The following is a 20,014-nucleotide window of genomic DNA, read 5'->3' as shown; positions in this document are numbered from 1 at the left end:
AGTCTGTCCAGCTTCTCTCATCCCCTTAATCTCTGGGTGGTTTTGTGTTCAGCTGCAGACATGGATATTCAGAGTCTGACTTCTAGTGTGGATCGTCTTGCTGCAAGGGTGCAAAGCATTCAGGATTTTGTTGTTCATAGCACTATGTCAGAGCCAAAAATACCTATTCCTGAGTTGTTTTCTGGAGATAGATCTAGGTTTCTGAATTTTAAGAATAATTGTAAATTATTTCTATCTTTGAGACCTCGTTCCTCTGGTGATTCCGCTCAGCAAGTTAAAATTGTTATCTCCTTGTTACGTGGCGACCCCCAAGATTGGGCTTTCTCTCTGGTGCCAGGAGATCCTGCATTGCTGAATGTGGTTCGCTTGCACGGCATCCCTGAGAATATTGTGTCTGACAGAGGATCCCAGTTTGTGTCCAGATTTTGGCGGATCTTTTGTGCTAAGATGGGCATTGATTTGTCTTTTTCGTCGGCCTTCCATCCTCAGACGAATGGCCAAACCGAGCGAACTAATCAGACCTTGGAAACTTATTTGAGATGTTTTGTTTCTGCTGATCAGGATGATTGGGTGACTTTTTTGCCATTGGCCGAGTTTGCCCTTAATAATCGGGCTAGTTCTGCTACTTTGGTTTCGCCTTTTTTCTGCAATTCTGGTTTTCATCCTCGTTTTTCCTCGGGTCAGGTTGAGCCTTCCGAATGTCCTGGGGTGGATTCTGTGGTGGATAGGTTGCAACAGATTTGGAACTATGTGGTGGACAATTTGAAGTTGTCACAGGAGAAGGCTCAGCGCTTTGCCAACCGCCGTCGCGGTGTGGGTCCCCGACTTCTTGTTGGGGATTTGGTGTGGCTGTCTTCTCGGTATGTTCCTATGAAGGTTTCCTCTCCTAAATTCAAGCCTCGCTTCATCGGTCCTTATAAGATTTTGGAAATCCTTAACCCGGTGTCATTTCGTTTGGACCTCCCAGCGTCGTTTACCATTCATAACGTGTTCCATAGGTCTTTGTTGCGGAGGTATGTGGTGCCTGTGGTTCCTTCTGTTGAACCCCCTGCTCCGGTGCTGGTTGAGGGCGAATTGGAGTACGTGGTGGAGAAGATCTTGGATTCTCGTATTTCTAGACGGAGGCTTCAGTATTTGGTTACGTGGAAGGGCTATGGTCAGGAGGATAATTCCTGGGTTGTTGCCTCCGATGTTCATGCGGCCGATTTGGTTCATGTCTTCCATGTGGCTCATCCTGATCGCCCTGGGGGTTTTGATGAGGGTTCGGTGACCCCTCCTCAAGGGGGGGTACTGTTGTGAACTCTGTTTTTGGGCTCCCTCTTGTGGTCACAACTGGTACTGTGTAGTGCTGTCTTTGGGCTCCCTCTGGTGGTTCTTTGTGTCATTCTGCAGGTCTGAGGCTGATCAGCTATCTCGTTATCTGTTAGCTGGTTTCCTATTTAGTTCACCTGGACTCTCAGTTGTTGCCTGCTGTCAATGTCTTCAGTGCTATTTTTGGAGCTCTCCTGCAGTCCTTCGTTATCAGTCTCTTCAAGAGAAGCTAAGTTTTGCTTGATTCATTTTTTGACCATCAGTGGTCATATGTTTCTTGGTTTATTTTTGTTTTCTTGCCCAGCTTGCTAATATGTGATTTCCTTGCTTGCTGGTAGCTCTAGGGGGCTGAGTTTCTCCCCTCACACCGTTAGTTGGTGTGGGGGTTCTTGTATTCTCAGCGTGGATATTTTGCATAGGGTTTTTTACTGACCGCACAGTTCACTATCTGTCTTCTGCTATCTAGTATTAGCGGGCCTCATTTGCTGAATCTGTTTTCATTTCTACATTTGTGTTTTCCCCTTACCTCACCGTTATTATTTGTTGGGGGCTTCCTATATCTTTGGGGTGATTTCTCTTGAGGCAAGTGAGGTCTTACTTTCCCTCCAGGAGTAGATAGTTTCTCAGGCTGCGTCGAGACGTCCAGGATTTTAGGCACGTTCACCAGCTACCTTTAGTGTGTTGGTTAGGATCAGGTTTGCGGTCAGTTCAGTTACCACCTCCCTAGAGCTCGTGTCTATGTTCATAAACTTAGCTAGTCCGTTTTGTGATCCTCAGCCACTAGGATCATAACAGGCAGAAGGCCTGGAACAGGCCACTCATGCCCGAGTTTGTTCACATAGGCTCGGTCTTGCAGAATGTCCTAAAGGCCATTGGGGGACAGACTGGAAAGCGGGTTCGCGCATGTGAACTCACTTTTCCAGGAAGTCAACCTATGCCTTGACCACCTGGAAGCTGATCTTCAGAGACCGGCACAACATTTTTTTAATTCTATAGAGTGAGGCATGTTGGAAAACCTTACGCCTGATCTCCAGCTGAATGTGATGCAGGCCTGCCATGCTGTTTACAGCCAGGCTATGCAGCAGACTCGGTACCTCCAGCAGCCACACATGGCATTTCCGGCTCTTCCACCAATAACCAGGTTCACCACCATACCGAGTCCTGCTGAACACCTGCCTCAAGCCACCACCATGCCGAGTCCTGCTGCACGCCTGTCTACCTCCGCCACCATGCCGAGTCCTGCGGCACACCAGTCTACCTCCACCACCATGCCGAGTCCTGCTGCACACCAGCCTCAAGCCACCACTCCCACCCTCCCAAAGAAAAAAAGAAGCAAACAGAAGGCCAGAACCAGTTCAGCACAGCAAACCAAGAAGAAGACAAAGACCAGCCAATGTACCCCCAAAACTGTCCTACCACCTCCACCCTCACCTTCCAATGTGTTTGTTTTCTAATTTGTCTCTCCCTTCCCACGCTTCCACTTCTAATGTGTCTACTTCCATTATTGACCTCCCAGACCCCACGCATTTTGTAGGCCCTTCCCCTGGAACCCCTTCATCATCCAAACATGCAAGCCAATCATCCCAGCTCCACACCCCCATGTCCATTATATTTCACCGTCCAACATTCCCCAAAGCTAATTTTTTATTGTTAAATAAAATTTTGCTTTTGTTTGCACATTCACAGTGTCTTCTTTATCTCTGTATGCGCCGTTGACATAACTTATGCGCTGTCGCCGCAAACACACACTTATGTGTATTGTGTATTATTGAGGGAACTTGGAACAGGTGTTTAACTAGAGGTTTTTTTATTATTTCAGTCAGCAAATATTACAGGAACATTTTAACATTACAGGTAAATTTCAACATAACATTACAGGTACATTTTAACATAACAGGTAAATTTAAACATAACATTACAGGTACATTTTAACATTACAGGTACATTTTAGTGGCGTAAACCATTTCGTCTTGCCATGACAGACATCCATTATCAGAAACAAAGTAGGCAGCAAATGTATCCCTCATTTGGGCAACTTCCACTGAAGTCCTCAGAGGGTGATCTTGGTAATCACGTAATGTTGTAGTAACAGGTTCCTCTAGTTCTAAGTTTGGTTGCTCTTTAGCCAGGATGTAGTTGTGCAGAACAACACACTTTCACAACCTCATCAATAGTATAAAATTTTTAGATTAATGGCTGTTCCCAAAATGCGCCATTTAGAGACCAGCAATCCAAAGGCACACTCCATAGTTCTTCGTGACCTTGTCAGTCGGTAGTTGAAAATCCGTTTGGTGTGATTTAAGTTCTGACTTGAGTATGGTTTTAGGAGGTTGGCACACATTTGGAATGCTTCATCCCCAACCACATAAAATGGCATTGGTGGTTCTTCAGTGTTGGGAAGAAGTTGTGGCGGTGGAAAATTAAAATCATTACCAAACAAACGTTGGCACATGGCAGAGTTTTTAAATGTCTGTGAGTCATTTCCTTGTCCAAATGAGCCAATGTCAATGGCGACAAATCTACAGTCAGCATCTGCAATCACCATGAGAATAGAAAAGTATTTTTCATAATTGAAAAACTCGGATCCACTTCCAACTGGTTTCCTAATGCAAATGTCTTTGCCGTTCACAGCCCCCAAACAGTTAGGAAAATTACAAATGTCCATAAATTTTCCATCATTTTCCAGCCACAGTTCAGTTGTGGGTTGGGGGGAAGGAATTCTTGACGCAGAATGTCACATAAAGCACAGCAGGTGTCTGCAACAATCCCAGAAAGGGTGGATACTCCAATCTGGAATTGGAAATGGAGATATGATAATGTCTCTCCAGTAGCCAGGAACCTATGGAACAGAAAATGGAAAAAAAATCAGTACATGGCTTTTAGAAAAAAAAAATGAAAAAAAAAATCAGTTCATGGCTTTTAGAACAATCATATTAATGACAGGTGTTTCTTTTTCAAAATTACATACCTTACACCAACAGACGTTCCTCAGCATGAATTGCCATAGTTGTGTCGTGCCTGGTGATGGATCCTCGCACACGCTACAGCAAGTCATCGAAGATCTGTTCCGACACCCTTGTGTAATCGAAAAACTTCTGAGGGTTTGCACGCAGCTTGGTGTACAACATGTGGTAGGCTCCACGGCTCTCTCGGACTTCAATGATGGGGTGTTGCCAGTAGTGACAACGACGTCTTCTCAGTCTTTCTCTTTTTCTTTCTTCATAACAAGCAACAGCAAAGGCATAAACCAAGTTCAAATCCAAATCCAGATTACGAAATAAGCTCTCTATGCCAAGATCCATCTTGCAGCAGAAAACAGCAGAAAAAGATGAGGATTTCATCTGTACAATGGTCTATACAGAGAATTTCCATGAGACACGCCCATTGGATGTGGCTTGTGTCTAGGAAATTCTCCTGGAAAAGCATTGTCCTATCGAACGCTTGCGTATAAATATCACAAACGCATGCCAAAACGCATGCAAACGCTGCATTTTTTGGCGTCATGCATAAGGTGATGCGGTAAAAAACACTGCGTTAGCATGCATTTGCGCATGCGGATGATATGCTGTGGACTCAATCGCTAATGTGAACCTAGCCTAAACGACACCAGTATAGCAGAACTCCCACAGAAGCAACACCACCGTCACATGTGCGCTCCACACACCAAGCTTGTCTGCATAGAACAAAAACACTAAGACCGACAATCAGCTGATGGGTCGTGTGACTATTTAAAGGGAGGTGGGAGTGGTTACAAACCAACATCAGCTGACCAGCCTAAAAGACAACTTCCATCAAGAGACTGACATTAACTATTGCTAGACCAAAAGAAAAAAAACAACATTTGAATTTCAGCAGACTCAGAGCAGCCACGAATCCCTAAATGATTCATGAAACCACCTCTCCTCCCGCTCCCTTTGACCGCTTACAATCTGGCTTCTGACCGCACCATTCCACTGAAACTGCCCTGACTAAAGTTACCAACAACCTACTAACTGGCAAACCTAAGCGACACCACTCTATCCTACTGGACCCGTCATCTGCCTTTGACACAGTGGACCATTCCCTTTTACTACAGATTCTCTTATCTCTTGGCATCACAGACTTGGCCCTATCTTGGATCTCCTGATACCATTATACTATACCGAACTGGACATTCAGCTTCTTCCACCCACACACCACCTCCTCACCTTGCCCCCTATCTGTCGGTGTCCCCCAAGGTTCAGTTCTAGGATCCTTGCTCTTCTCAATCTACACCTTCGACCTCGGACAGCTCATAGAGTCCCATAGCTTTCGTATCACTTCTATGATGATGACTAGTGATGAGCGAGTATACTCGTTGCTAGGGTTTTCCCGAGCACGCTCGGGTGGTCTCCGAGTATTTGTAACTGCTCAGAGATTTAGTTTTCGTTGCCTCAGCTGCATGATTTACAGCTGAAAGACAGCTTGAATACATGTGGGGATTCCCTAGTAACCAGGTAACCCCCACATGTACTCAGGCTGGCTAGCAGCTGTAAATCATGCAGCTGAGTCAACAAAAACTAAATCTCCGAGCAGTTACAAATACTCGGAGACCACCCGAGCGTGCTCGGGATAACCCAAGCAAAGAGTACACTCGCTCATCACTAATGATGACACACAGATCTACCTCTCTGGACCTGATGTCACCTCCTTACTATCCACAATGTTTGTCCACAATTTTATCTTTTCTCTCAGCTAGATTTTTAAAACTTAACATGGATAACAGATTTCACCACCTTTCCACCATCTCACTCAACCTCACCAACAGACCTATCCATCAAGGTCAATGGCTACTCATTCTTCCCAGTCCCGCAAGCTCGCTGCCTAAGGGTAACCCTTAACTTTGATTTCTCCTTCAAACCACACATCAAGCTCTTTCAACTTCTTACTGGCTCCAGCTCAAAAATATCTCCAGGATCTACACAATTCTCAACCAAGAATCTGCGAAAACACTAGTGCAGCCCTCATCTTCTTCTGCCTCAACTCCTGCAACCTCCTGCTTTGGGGCATCCCCTGCAACACTCTCACACCCCTCCATTCTATCCTAAACTCCGAAACTCCGCTGCCCGACTAATCCACCTATCCCCCTGCTATTCCCCGACTTTTCCTCTCCGTCAATCCCTTCACTGGCTCCCCATTATCCAAAGACTCCAGTTCAAAACTCAAACCTTGGCATACAAAGCCATCCACAACCTGTGTTCTCCATAAATCTGTGACCTAGTCTCCTGCTACTTACCTACATGCAACCTTTAATCTTCAAAAGATCTCCTTCTCTACTCCCCTCTTATCTCCTCTGTCCACAATTTCATACAAGATTTTTCCCATGTATACCCCCACTCTGGAACTCTCTAACCCCAACATATCAGATTCTCGCCTACCGTGGAAACCTTCAAAAGGAACCAAACTGCAGCACGACCAGCTATACACTCACCTACTGTACCCTCACCCATTCCTTGTAGATTGTGAGTGCCTGAGGGCAGGGTCCTCTCTCCTCCTCTACCAGTCTGTGACTTGTTTTGTTCAACTTTATTATACTTGTTTTGTGTTATGTACACCCCTTTTCACAGGTAAAGCGCCATGGAATAAATGGTGCTATAATAATAATAAAATACTATGTTGCCAAAGTTCCTGTATTCTCTAAGGAAGCCATTAACACATTCATTACAGGAAGTTCACTCTACTTAATACAAAAGCCTTGGGAACTGTGCGCCGGACTCTAGATCCATTTTGGATGCCTCTGCTTAACGTGTATGTGTACCACAGAAGATCTATGATACAACGTTTTAAAATATAGAACACGATAGTGGTACAAAAGTCCAATGTTTATTCGCTTCTCACTGCTGCTTCCAATAAGGCGGTATACAGAGAACCACAACACAGTACCAGTCAAATCGAGTTGTATGGTACAGGGTGGGAAAATATTGGAAGCAGCCTCTGCGTTTTACTAGCTCCAATTCCTTTATTGGTGAGGGCATTGGCTGTCAGAAGTCCACCTCTAGTAAGGTATACACCATATATTACATAGTTTAAGACAGAAAACTAATTTATTTTAAATTTGGACAAAGTAATATAATTTTCTCATATTCAGTCCAAAATAGAATTTAAAGCAAATAATATTTTGAAATTTATTAATTACCCAATACATTGTCATATATTTGTTGCTTAAGAACCTAACATATTGTAGTTAATCTTAATGTTATCTGTTCCAGTCCCCTTACTGGATTGCTAACATTGAATAGATAAAATTGCATTTTTCTAACATCGACAGTCCTTTCATGTTGCTTACTTGTATGGTATGTGCTTGCTGCCATTGACCAGAGCGAGAATGACATTGCCAAGTGCTGACAGAGAGAGACACAAGCCCGTGCTGCTATCTCTATTTTTACTTTGCACCTTTACGCAGCTTCCCAGATCAATAAGATGCAATCGACTGCGACCTCCCGACACTGCCAAGAGAAAAGAAGGCAGGTTAACCTTTAAGAAGTGTTGCACGCTCCAATATATTATGATACAGTCTCATTACAATTTTTGCACTCACAGCATTAACACTATAGGGAAAATGTTTCATAAATGAAATACTGGACTAAGAGAGCCCCGAAAACTGTCCCAAGTGACATGTAACAGATGTATACAAGTATTTCTAGGAATATATTTTAAAAATGCCTCCCTTTAAAGGAAAAACTATGATCAGAAAATGATCTATTGTTTACATTAGGTTTTTGTGTTACATATTTTTTTTTAGCTCTTTCTTGATAATGTTTTTTTTTTCATTTTCCAATTTAAAAAACAAATAGCAATCTTGCAATTTTTATATTAACCACTGGGAGTTTTTAAACTTTTACTTCCTGTCCTTTCTGTAATGGTTATCCAGCAAAGCTTCATATTACCAGAGATAGGATTATAATGACAAGTAATACCTCTATATTCAGCTCATTAGACACTTCAATACAAAAGACTTTCAGGATGAGACTATTGTGGCTATGTACATGTGTTGTTTCCTGAAGTAATGGGAAGTTAGAGTCTAAAAAATTCCCAGCGGCCAGTGTGAAAATTATAATAGTTCTATTTTTTTTTTTTTTTATTACAGATTGTGTTAAAGGGGAAAAACACTGCAAAAAATTGTAAACAATACATGTAACACAAGAAAACCCAGATTGAAACAATTGGTCATTTTTTGATGATATGCTCCCATATAAGATCATCTACTCTCCAACTGTATGAGCTTGTAGTGCAACACATGCATGAACTGAACTATTGATAACACTGTGGGAATGGAAAAGGTCAGAGATAATTTATCTACATATATTGCTAAATAGCCTCTTTCAGACAGTTTAGCTAAGAAAGCGAACGTACATAAGTTCCCTTGCTATGATGCCATCTGCCTATACCTCAACGCTAAAACCAATATCTAGCTAGAGCGCATTGTTCCACTATTCCTAAAGTGATCAGAGCAAATTCTGATACGGTATTCACAGCTGCACAGCAACACATTCAGATAAAGCCTCATCTGTTCAGTATAGTTTGGGCACTAAAAGTGAACTAAATTTGATTTTTCTCCCTCAAAGATCTGAATTGTTGCTTAATTAAATATGCAAATACATTAAAATATACTTTCATTAAGATGGATACATGAAAGATATGTAAAAGTAAACCCCAAGTCTCTTACCATCACCCTAACCCAGGAAATCTGCAATGTATGTCCTATTGCTATTCATGCAGGTTTTATGTAAAATTATCGCTTCACTTTCCTACTTTCCATAAAATGGTTTTATTTGTGCTAGATTCATCATTCGTGGCTTTTCTCTATCGAGTAGGGTCTACAGAACATGACTTTGTCATTCGAGAGTTAGATGGAAGCGAATAATTCTTCTGCTTTCTTCTTGTACTTGGTTGTCATCAATCAACTGGAAAATAAATCCGTCCAACACAGAGCCGAGCATGAACTCTTACTGTTCCTTTCAGTTAAAATTGCTTTTGTTTAAATCTTCTAGTCTTTGGTTACGTCTTGTCACTTTCGATCAAGCTCGGCTCACACGTAGGGCTCTTGCTATATGCCGATTTCATATCTTGTTGAATTCCACTGACCGGTCATTGACTGTCTGTTATTGTGGTAGGTTTATTTTTCCTAGGTAATACTTTACATAGTAAAAAAATATTAAAAACAAAGGGTTCTCAGTGGTTGATGCCTTTTAATAGCTAACTGAAAAGATGATGACATAGAATACAAAAAAAGAAAAAATAATAATCTCGAACCAGGAGGTGGAGGTCCAGGTGGAGGAGGTGGATGTGGCAGTGTAGATGAAGAGGAAGTGGAGGAGGTATCCAACACAGTTTTTGTAGGTTTTTCGCTCTTGTTGGGGAACTGACTTAAAAGAACATAGAATAAAAAAATTAAAATAAAATAACAATCTAGAACTAGGAGGCATAGGTCCCAGTGCGGGAATTAGATGGAACAGGTGTAGGAGGAGGAGGTAACCAACACTGGTTTTGTGTTTGCTTTTTTTTTTTTTTTGGGGGGGGGGGGGTAGTCTAAAAACAGGCAGTGTATTAATCTGCTGGCCACTGTCTCTCTGTATACGGCTGTGTAATACTCTGCACTTTTTGGAGTTGTAAAACAATGAGGAAATCATCAAACAGGAGACGTGGCTGTGTTGATGCTGGTAGTGGTGTAGCTGCTGCAGAGAAAGAGAGCGCGTGGTCAATCTGTGTTTGTTACCAGGGCTGTGGATTTGGAGTCATGTAGTCGAAGTTGGTGTCCATTTTCGTGGAGTTGGAGTCTGTATAAAATAGCCCGACTCCGACTCCTAACATATATAATAAATTTGGTACAGTAGTCCAAAGCAATATGTGCTGTAATTTTTGGGCTCTGGGAAAGTTATGAAATGTTCTATAAATGTCTACTCTATTCTTGATCTAAGGATGTAGGCTTTTAGTTAAGATGAATCTCTGCTGCAATTTATGCTTGCTGGGTGACAGAATGTAAAGCTGCACTCAAAATGTGATATGTGTGCAAAAGAAAACACCTGTGTTAAGCTAGACAGACTGCAGACAGAAAACAAAACAAACACCCAGAGAAAAAGTGTGTCTCCTGTGGCTCGGCAGAAAGAAAAGCTGACCACAAAACACAATTTCAATGGATCAAATCCATGTTTCAACAATATGGTAGTTTGTCCACATATCTTCACATACTGATTGATGGGTCTGGCCCATTTAACTTCTGTGTCTCCAAATTGGACACATGGCCTAAGCTTGCCCTTTACGCCTTGGAGGAGCCAGCCTGCCCTGCTGCAAGCGTAATGTCGGAATGTGTGTTTAGAATGGCAGACGGTGTGATCACAGACAGGCGCATGTAATTGTCCACAGCATTAAAATACAGGTGTGGATCCCTCAGGATTGGTCTATAACTTTGGCTGAATATAGAAGTGTACCAGCCACACCCAGACATTGTTAGGGTATGTGTCCACGTTCAGGAAATGCTGCGTGTTTGACGCTGCGCAGAGCCGCAGCATCAAACACGCAGCGTCCAGATATTACAGCATAGTGGAGGGGATTTTATCAAATCCCGTCTCCACTATGCGTGGTAACACCCACCCGGCGGCCCTGCGATTCCGGACATGCTGCACGTCTTTTAAGATCGCAGCATGTCCGTGTACCTTGCGGAGATGCTGCGCCGCTGCAAGGTATATCACAGGGCCCTATGTGTGGGGTGCGATGATGCCGGATGTGTGCAATGAACACATCCGGCATCATCGCGTCACAGAAGGGGGTGGGGCTTAGGGCGGAGCGGGTTTGCCGCTCCGTCCAAACCGCCGGCCATCCTGAAAGTGGACACATACCTTTAGACTGCACAACAGTCTGTTGTATTTTCCATTCACAATGTTTTGTGGTCTACCCAAATTTAAAAAACACGCAGAGATGCGTGCAGAGTACACACAGAGGTTTTTCTGGAACAGTGTTCCCACAGACACAGTTGCGGTGTAGAAATTTTTTTTTCACATACAGTACTCCGAATTTCCAAGCAATATTTTATTTTTTTTTCCGAAAAGGAGAAATGGTCAAGAATAAAAAAATAACCAGTGCTTTCAGACCTGAAATAATGCAAAGAATGCAGATTCATAATCATTTAGAAACAACAATCCTAATGTTTTAACTCAGGAAGAATTCAGAAATCAATATTTTGTGGAATAACCATGATTTTTAATCACAGCTTTCATGTGTCTTGGCATGCTTTCCACCAGTCTTCACACTGCTTCTGGAGCAAAAATTTAAGCATTCTTCTTTGTTTGATGGCTTGTGACTATCCATCATCCTCTTGATTACATTCCAGAGGTTTTGAATGAGGTTCAGGTCTGGAGATTGGGCTACCCATGATAGGGTTTTCATGTGGTGGTCTCTCAATAATTTTTGCCAAAGCTGTATGTGGGTTGCAGAGTACACACAGCAGCTTAAAAGACAGTACTCCAAACAGGGGGGCGGGTGCAGAGTACACACAGCGACTTTTAGGACAGTACTCCCACAGATGGGTATTTAGAGTGTACACAGTGGCTTTTAGCACAGCACTACCATATATATACGGTATGGATTACAGAGTACACAAAGTATTTTTTATGCAGTGCGTGTAGTCACTATCTGTCCCTCACTACAGCTGCATCCTATCCCTATACTAATGAGAGCATAATGCCAGAGGGACTCATGATCCAGTCTTTATACAGGCCAGGTCAATACTTGTCATGACTGTGATGGCTCCCGAAGTGCCCACAATCTAAAAGCTATTGATTGGCCTTTCAACTAGCTTTATTAGACTGGCGATCCCAAACAGGAAACTGGACCTGCAGTAAAAAGTCCATGTTTGGGGTTTCGTTACCAGTTCGGGTTCGCTCATCCCTAAAGAAGAGGATTGCGGTTTCTGCTCACAAGCTTACAATCAATGAATGAAAAGGTGTCGATTACTGAGGACTCTCAATTTATAATATTTTTCTAGCTACTGGCTAACAGGATACAAATATATATTTTTCCTGTATATAATACAAAAAAAAAAAAAATCTATATAATTATGTTGGCTAAATTGTTTGCAGATATAGAAATCTCCCCCTGCTTAAATTCGTTTTAGGGAAGGAGGCGGTGTTGTCAGAAGCAGGGACTGTCAAGGATGGCGACTGAAGGTATGAGCGCTAGGGACATAAGCTGCAATCACCTCTTCGGCACTTCCCCTAAAACAAGATGTCATCAGGGGATGGTGGTCACAGAAGCTGTGGTAACTGACCGAGGCATCGCCTTCTGATTATGTCCCGTTTCAAGGAGTGATAGAAACTGTGGGGAAGGAACTGTAGGGCCATTCTCCTGAGATGTCCCATTTCAGACTCCGCTTAAACGAAATGTCACAAGATATAGAGAAAAAAAAGCACATGTAGGGAATATCGGTATAGGGAGAATGGAAAGGAATTTTATAATAAAGCAAATTACAAAAGTCGTAATGACTTAAAGATGCAGTGGGGAAAATAAGTATTTGATACCCTGCCGATTTTTCAAGTTTTCCCACCTACAAAGAATGGTCTGTAATTTTTATCATAGGTACACTTCAACTGCGGGAGACAGAAAATTATATTGTATGATTTTTACATAATTAATTTGCATTTTATTGCATTAAATAATTATTTGATACAATATAAAAATGAACTTAGTATTTGGTACAGAAACCTTTGACACAATTACAGAGGTCAGATGTTTCCTGCAGTTCTGGACCATGTTTGCACACATTGAAACAGGGATTTTGGCCCACTCCTCTATACAGATCTTCTCTGTTATGGATCCTGGTGGTTAGGATCGCAAGACTGACCTGATAGGTAAACCAGACTAATAGGACGAGCTCTGGGGATGTGGGAGCTATACTGACGGCAACCCTGATCCTATCCACACACACTAAAGGCAGCCGTGGAGCGTTACCTAAAAACCTAGACGCCTCTTCACAGCCTGAGAAACTAGCTACCCCTAGAGAGAAAGCAAGCCTCACTTGCCTCAGAGAAATTACCCCAAAGTTTAGACAGCCCCCCACAAATAATGACGGTGAGTTAAGGGGAAAATACAAACGTAGAAATGAAAACAGGTTTAAGCAAATGAGGCCCGCTAACACTAAATAGTCAGAAGATAGCAAGGGATCTGTGCGGTCAGTAAAAAACCCTATCAAAAACTATCCACGCAGAGAATACAAGAACCCCCACACCGACTCACGATGTGAGGGGCGCACTCTGCACCCCAGAGCTACCAGCAAGCGAAAAATCACATATAAGCAAGCTGGACTGAACTCATCATATAGTGAGAAACATTTTCAAGGAAACAAGAGCAAAATGAACTAGCAAGACTTAGCTTCTCCAGGAGGAGACAGGTCACAAGGGAAGTCCAGGAGAAAACAGAACCAGTACTGAGTACAACGACAGCCGGCAACCAGTAGAGGTCCAGGTGAATTAAATAGGAACCAGAATAGCAGGAAACGAGGCAGCTGGGCCAGCTACAGACCAGCCGTATCGCTAAAGGTCACCAGAGGGAGCTGTTATGGTTCTCAATGGCAAGAGAACATAGCCAGCAAACATAAGTACTAGCTCTTGGAAGGATGGAAACTAAACTGACCATGAACTAAACCTGCCGCACAACTAACAGTAGCCGGGTAGCGTTGCCTACGTTTTTATCCCTAGACGCCCAGCGCCGGCCGGAGGACTAACTAATCCTGGCAGAGGAAAATATAGTCCTGGCTCACCTCTAGAGAAATTTCCCCGATAGGCAGACAGAGGCCCCCACATATATTGGCGGTGATTTTAGATGAAATGACAAACGTAGTATGAAAATAGGTTTAGCAAAATTGAGGTCCGCTTACTAGATAGCAGGAAGACAGAAAGGGCACTTTCATGGTCAGCTGAAAACCCTATCAAAATACCATCCTGAAATTACTTTAAGACTCTAGTATTAACTCATAACATCAGAGTGGCAATTTCAGATCACAAGAGCTTTCCAGACACAGAAACGAAACTACAGCTGTGAACTGGAACAAAATGCAAAAACAAACGAGGACTAAAGTCCAACTTAGCTGGGAGTTGTCTAGCAGCAGGAACATGCACAGAAAGGCTTCTGATTACAATGTTGACCGGCATGGAAGTGACAGAGGAGCAAGGTTAAATAGCGACTCCCACATCCTGATGGAAACAGGTGAACAGAGGGGATGATGCACACCAGTTCAATTCCACCAGTGGCCACCGGGGGAGCCCAAAATCCAATTTCACAACAGTACCCCCCCCTCAAGGAGGGGGCACCGAACCCTCACCAGAACCACCAGGGCGATCAGGATGAGCCCTATGAAAGGCATGGACCAGATCGGAGGCATGAACATCAGAGGCAGTCACCCAAGAATTATCCTCCTGACCGTATCCCTTCCATTTGACCAGATACTGGAGTTTCCGTCTGGAAACACGGGAGTCCAAGATTTTTTCCACAACGTACTCCAACTCGCCCTCAACCAACACCGGAGCAGGAGGCTCAACGGAAGGCACAACCGGTACCTCATACCTGCGCAACAATGACCGATGAAAAACATTATGAATAGAAAAAGATGCAGGGAGGTCCAAACGGAAGGACACAGGGTTAAGAATCTCCAATATCTTATACGGGCCGATGAACCGAGGCTTAAACTTAGGAGAAGAAACCCTCATAGGGACAAAACGAGAAGACAACCACACCAAGTCCCCAACACAAAGCCGAGGACCAACCCGACGCCGGCGGTTGGCAAAAAGCTGAGTCTTCTCCTGGGACAACTTCAAATTGTCCACTACCTGCCCCCAAATCTGATGCAACCTCTCCACCACAGCATCCACTCCAGGACAATCCGAAGATTCCACCTGACCAGAAGAAAATCGAGGATGAAACCCCGAATTACAGAAAAAAGGAGACACCAAGGTGGCAGAGCTGGCCCGATTATTGAGGGCAAACTCCGCTAAAGGCAAAAAAGCAACCCAATCATCCTGATCTGCAGACACAAAACACCTCAAATATGTCTCCAAGGTCTGATTCGTCCGCTCGGTCTGGCCATTAGTCTGAGGATGGAAAGCAGACGAGAAAGACAAATCTATGCCCATCCTAGCACAGAATGCTCGCCAAAATCTAGACACGAATTGGGTTCCTCTGTCAGAAACGATATTCTCCGGAATACCATGCAAACGGACCACATTTTGAAAAAACAGAGGAACCAACTCGGAAGAAGAAGGCAACTTAGGCAGGGGAACCAAATGGACCATCTTAGAGAAACGGTCACACACCACCCAGATGACAGACATCTTCTGAGAAACAGGAAGATCCGAAATAAAATCCATCGAGATGTGCGTCCAGGGCCTCTTCGGGATAGGCAAGGGCAACAACAATCCACTAGCCCGAGAACAACAAGGCTTGGCCCGAGCACAAACGTCACAAGACTGCACAAAGCCTCGCACATCTCGAGACAGGGAAGGCCACCAGAAGGACCTTGCCACCAAATCCCTGGTACCAAAGATTCCAGGATGACCTGTCAATGCAGAAGAATGAACCTCAGAAATGACTTTACTGGTCCAATCATCAGGAACAAACAGTCTACCAGGTGGGCAACGATCAGGTCTATCCACCTGAAACTCCTGCAAGGCCCGCCGCAGGTCTGGAGAAACGGCAGACAATATCACTCCATCCTTAAGGATACCTGTAGGTTCAGAGTTACCAGGGGAGTCAGGCTCAAAACTCCTAGAAAGGGCATCCGCCTTAACATTCTTAGAACCCGGCAGGTAGGACACCACAAAATTAAACCGAGAGAAAAACAACGACCAGCGCGCCTGTCTAGGATTCAGGCGTCTGGCGGACTCAAGATAAATTAGATTTTTGTGGTCAGTCAATACCACCACCTGATGTCTAGCCCCCTCAAGCCAATGACGCCACTCCTCAAAAGCCCACTTCATGGCCAAAAGCTCCCGATTCCCAACATCATAATTCCGCTCGGCGGGCGAAAATTTACGCGAGAAAAAGGCACAAGGTCTCATCACGGAACAATCGGAACTTCTCTGCGACAAAACTGCCCCAGCTCCGATTTCAGAAGCGTCGACCTCAACCTGAAAAGGAAGAGCAACATCAGGCTGACGCAACACAGGGGCGGAAGAAAAGCGGCGCTTAAGCTCCCGAAAGGCCTCCACAGCAGCAGGGGACCAATCAGCAACATCAGCACCCTTCTTAGTCAAATCAGTCAATGGTTTAACAACATCAGAAAAACCAGCAATAAATCGACGATAAAAGTTAGCAAAGCCCAAAAATTTCTGAAGACTCTTAAGAGAAGAGGGTTGCGTTCAATCACAAATAGCCTGAACCTTGACAGGATCCATCTCGATGGAAGAGGGGGGAAAAAATATATCCCAAAAAGGAAATCTTTTGAACCCCAAAAACGCACTTAGAACCCTTCACACACAAGGAATTAGACCGCAAAACCTGAAAAACCCTCCTGACCTGCTGGACATGAGAGTCCCAGTCATCCGAAAAAATCAAAATATCATCCAGATACACAATCATAAATTTATCCAAATAATCACGGAAAATGTCATGCATAAAGGACTGAAAGACTGAAGGGGCATTTGAAAGACCAAAAGGCATCACCAAATACTCAAAGTGGCCCTCGGGCGTATTAAATGCGGTCTTCCACTCATCCCCCTGCTTAATTCGCACCAAATTATACGCCCCACGGAGATCTATCTTAGAGAACCACTTGGCCCCCTTTATGCGAGCAAACAAATCAGTCAGCAGTGGCAACGGATATTGATATTTAACCGTGATTTTATTCAAAAGCCGATAATCAATACATGGTCTCAAAGAGCCATCTTTCTTAGCCACAAAGAAAAAACCGGCTCCTAAGGGAGATGACGAAGGACGAATATGTCCCTTTTCCAAGGACTCCTTTATATATTCTCGCATAGCAGCATGTTCAGGCACAGACAGATTAAATAAACGACCCTTAGGGTATTTACTACCCGGAATCAAATCTATGGCACAATCGCACTCCCGGTGCGGAGGTAATGAACCAAGCTTAGGTTCTTCAAAAACGTCACGATATTCAGTCAAGAATTCAGGAATCTCAGAGGGAATAGATGATGAAATGGAAACCACAGGTACGTCCCCATGCGTCCCCTTACATCCCCAGCTTAACACAGACATAGCTTTCCAGTCAAGGACTGGGTTATGAGATTGCAGCCATGGCAATCCAAGCACCAACACATCATGTAGGTTATACAGCACAAGAAAGCGAATAATCTCCTGATGATCCGGATTAATCCGCATAGTTACTTGTGTCCAGTATTGTGGTTTATTACTAGCCAATGGGGTGGAGTCAATCCCCTTCAGGGGTATAGGAGTTTCAAGAGGCTCTAAATCATACCCACAGCGTTTGGCAAAGGACCAATCCATAAGACTCAAAGCGGCGCCAGAGTCGACATAGGCATCCGCGGTAATAGATGATAAAGAACAAATCAGGGTCACAGACAGAATAAACTTAGACTGTAAAGTGCCAATTGAAACAGACTTATCAAGCTTCTTAGTACGCTTAGAGCATGCTGATATAACATGAGTTGAATCACCGCAATAGAAGCACAACCCATTTTTTCGTCTTAAATTCTGCCGTTCACTTCTGGACAGAATTCTATCACATTGCATATTCTCTGGCGTCTTCTCAGTAGACACCGCCAAATGGTGCACAGATTTGCGCTCCCGCAGACGCCTATTGATCTGGATAGCCATTGTCATGGACTCATTCAGACCCGCAGGCACAGGGAACCCCACCATAACATCCTTAATGGCATCAGAGAGACCCTCTCTGAAATTCGCCGCCAGGGCGCACTCATTCCACTGAGTAAGCACAGCCCATTTACGGAATTTCTGGCAGTATATTTCAGCTTCGTCTTGCCCCTGAGATAGGGACATCAAGGCCTTTTCCGCCTGAAGCTCTAACTGAGGTTCCTCATAAAGCAACCCCAAGGCCAGAAAAAACGCATCCACATTGAGCAACGCAGGATCCCCTGGAGCCAATGCAAAAGCCCAATCCTGAGGGTCGCCCCGGAGCAAGGAAATCACAATCCTGACCTGCTGAGCAGGATCTCCAGCAGAGCGAGATTTCAGGGACAAAAACAACTTGCAATTATTTTTGAAATTTTGAAAGCAAGATCTATTCCCCGAGAAAAATTCAGGCAAAGGAATTCTAGGTTCAGATATAGGAACATGAACAACAAAATCTTGTAAATTTTGAACTTTCGTGGTGAGATTATTCAAACCTGCAGCTAAACTCTGAATATCCATTTTAAACAGGTGAACACAGAGCCATTCCAGGATTAGAAGGAGAGAGAGAGAGAGAAAGGCTGCAATATAGGCAGACTTGCAAGAGATTCAATTACAAGCACACTCAGAACTGAAGGGAAGGGAAAAAAAAAAAAAAAAAATCTTCAGCAGACTTCTCTTTTCTCTCCTTTCTCTGTCAATTAATTTAACCCTTTTTTGGCCGGTCAAACTGTTATGGTTCTCAATGGCAAGAGAACATAGCCAGCAAACATAAGTACTAGCTCTTGGAAGGATGGAAACTAAACTGACCATGAACTAAACCTGCCGCACAACTAACAGTAGCCGGGTAGCGTTGCCTACGTTTTTATCCCTAGACGCCCAGCGCCGGCCGGAGGACTAACTAATCCTGGCAGAGGAAAATATAGTCCTGGCTCACCTCTAGAGAAATTTCCCCGATAGGCAGACAGAGGCCCCCACATATATTGGCGGTGATTTTAGATGAAATGACAAACGTAGTATGAAAATAGGTTTAGCAAAATTGAGGTCCGCTTACTAGATAGCAGGAAGACAGAAAGGGCACTTTCATGGTCAGCTGAAAACCCTATCAAAATACCATCCTGAAATTACTTTAAGACTCTAGTATTAACTCATAACATCAGAGTGGCAATTTCAGATCACAAGAGCTTTCCAGACACAGAAACGAAACTACAGCTGTGAACTGGAACAAAATGCAAAAACAAACGAGGACTAAAGTCCAACTTAGCTGGGAGTTGTCTAGCAGCAGGAACATGCACAGAAAGGCTTCTGATTACAATGTTGACCGGCATGGAAGTGACAGAGGAGCAAGGTTAAATAGCGACTCCCACATCCTGATGGAAACAGGTGAACAGAGGGGATGATGCACACCAGTTCAATTCCACCAGTGGCCACCGGGGGAGCCCAAAATCCAATTTCACAACAGGGAGCCCAAGAACAGAACTCACACAGTACCACTCATGGCCACAGGAGGGAGCCCGAGAACGGAATTCACAACACTTCTCCAGATCTTTTAGGTTTTGGGCTTGTCGCTGGGCAACATCGAGTTACAGCTCCCTCCAAAGATTTTCTATTGGGTTCAGTTCTGCACACTGCCTACGCCACTCCAGGACCTTGAAATGCTTCTTAGGCTACGTTCACATTTGCGGCCAGCGCCGCAGCGTCGGGCGCCGCAGCGGCGCCGCATGCGTCATGCGCCCCTATATTTAACATGGGGGCGCATGGACATGCGGCGCACTTGCGTTTTGCGCCGCATGCGTCGCTGCGGCGCCCGCGTCGGGGCGCAGAGGACGCAGCAAGTTGCATTTTTGCTGCGTCCAAATTCAATGAAAAA

General features: G+C 44.0%; 1 protein-coding gene across 1 annotated transcript in view; it reads right to left on the bottom strand.

The window, feature by feature from the left end:
* KIF26B (kinesin family member 26B) overlaps nt 1–20,014 on the bottom strand; it is a 521,116-nt gene that overhangs the window by 96,699 nt on the left and 404,403 nt on the right. Inside the window, exon 10 of the mRNA XM_077283159.1 lies at nt 7,616–7,775. Within this exon, the coding sequence (XP_077139274.1) occupies nt 7,616–7,775 (160 nt within the window). The remainder of the gene's footprint in view (nt 1–7,615; nt 7,776–20,014) is intronic.

Source organism: Ranitomeya variabilis, chromosome 2 (assembly GCF_051348905.1).
Source record: "Ranitomeya variabilis isolate aRanVar5 chromosome 2, aRanVar5.hap1, whole genome shotgun sequence".
NCBI classification, from domain to species: Eukaryota; Metazoa; Chordata; class Amphibia; order Anura; family Dendrobatidae; genus Ranitomeya; species Ranitomeya variabilis.
Note: the sequence above shows the minus strand (reverse complement) of the source record. Positions and strands in the feature narration are given on the sequence as shown.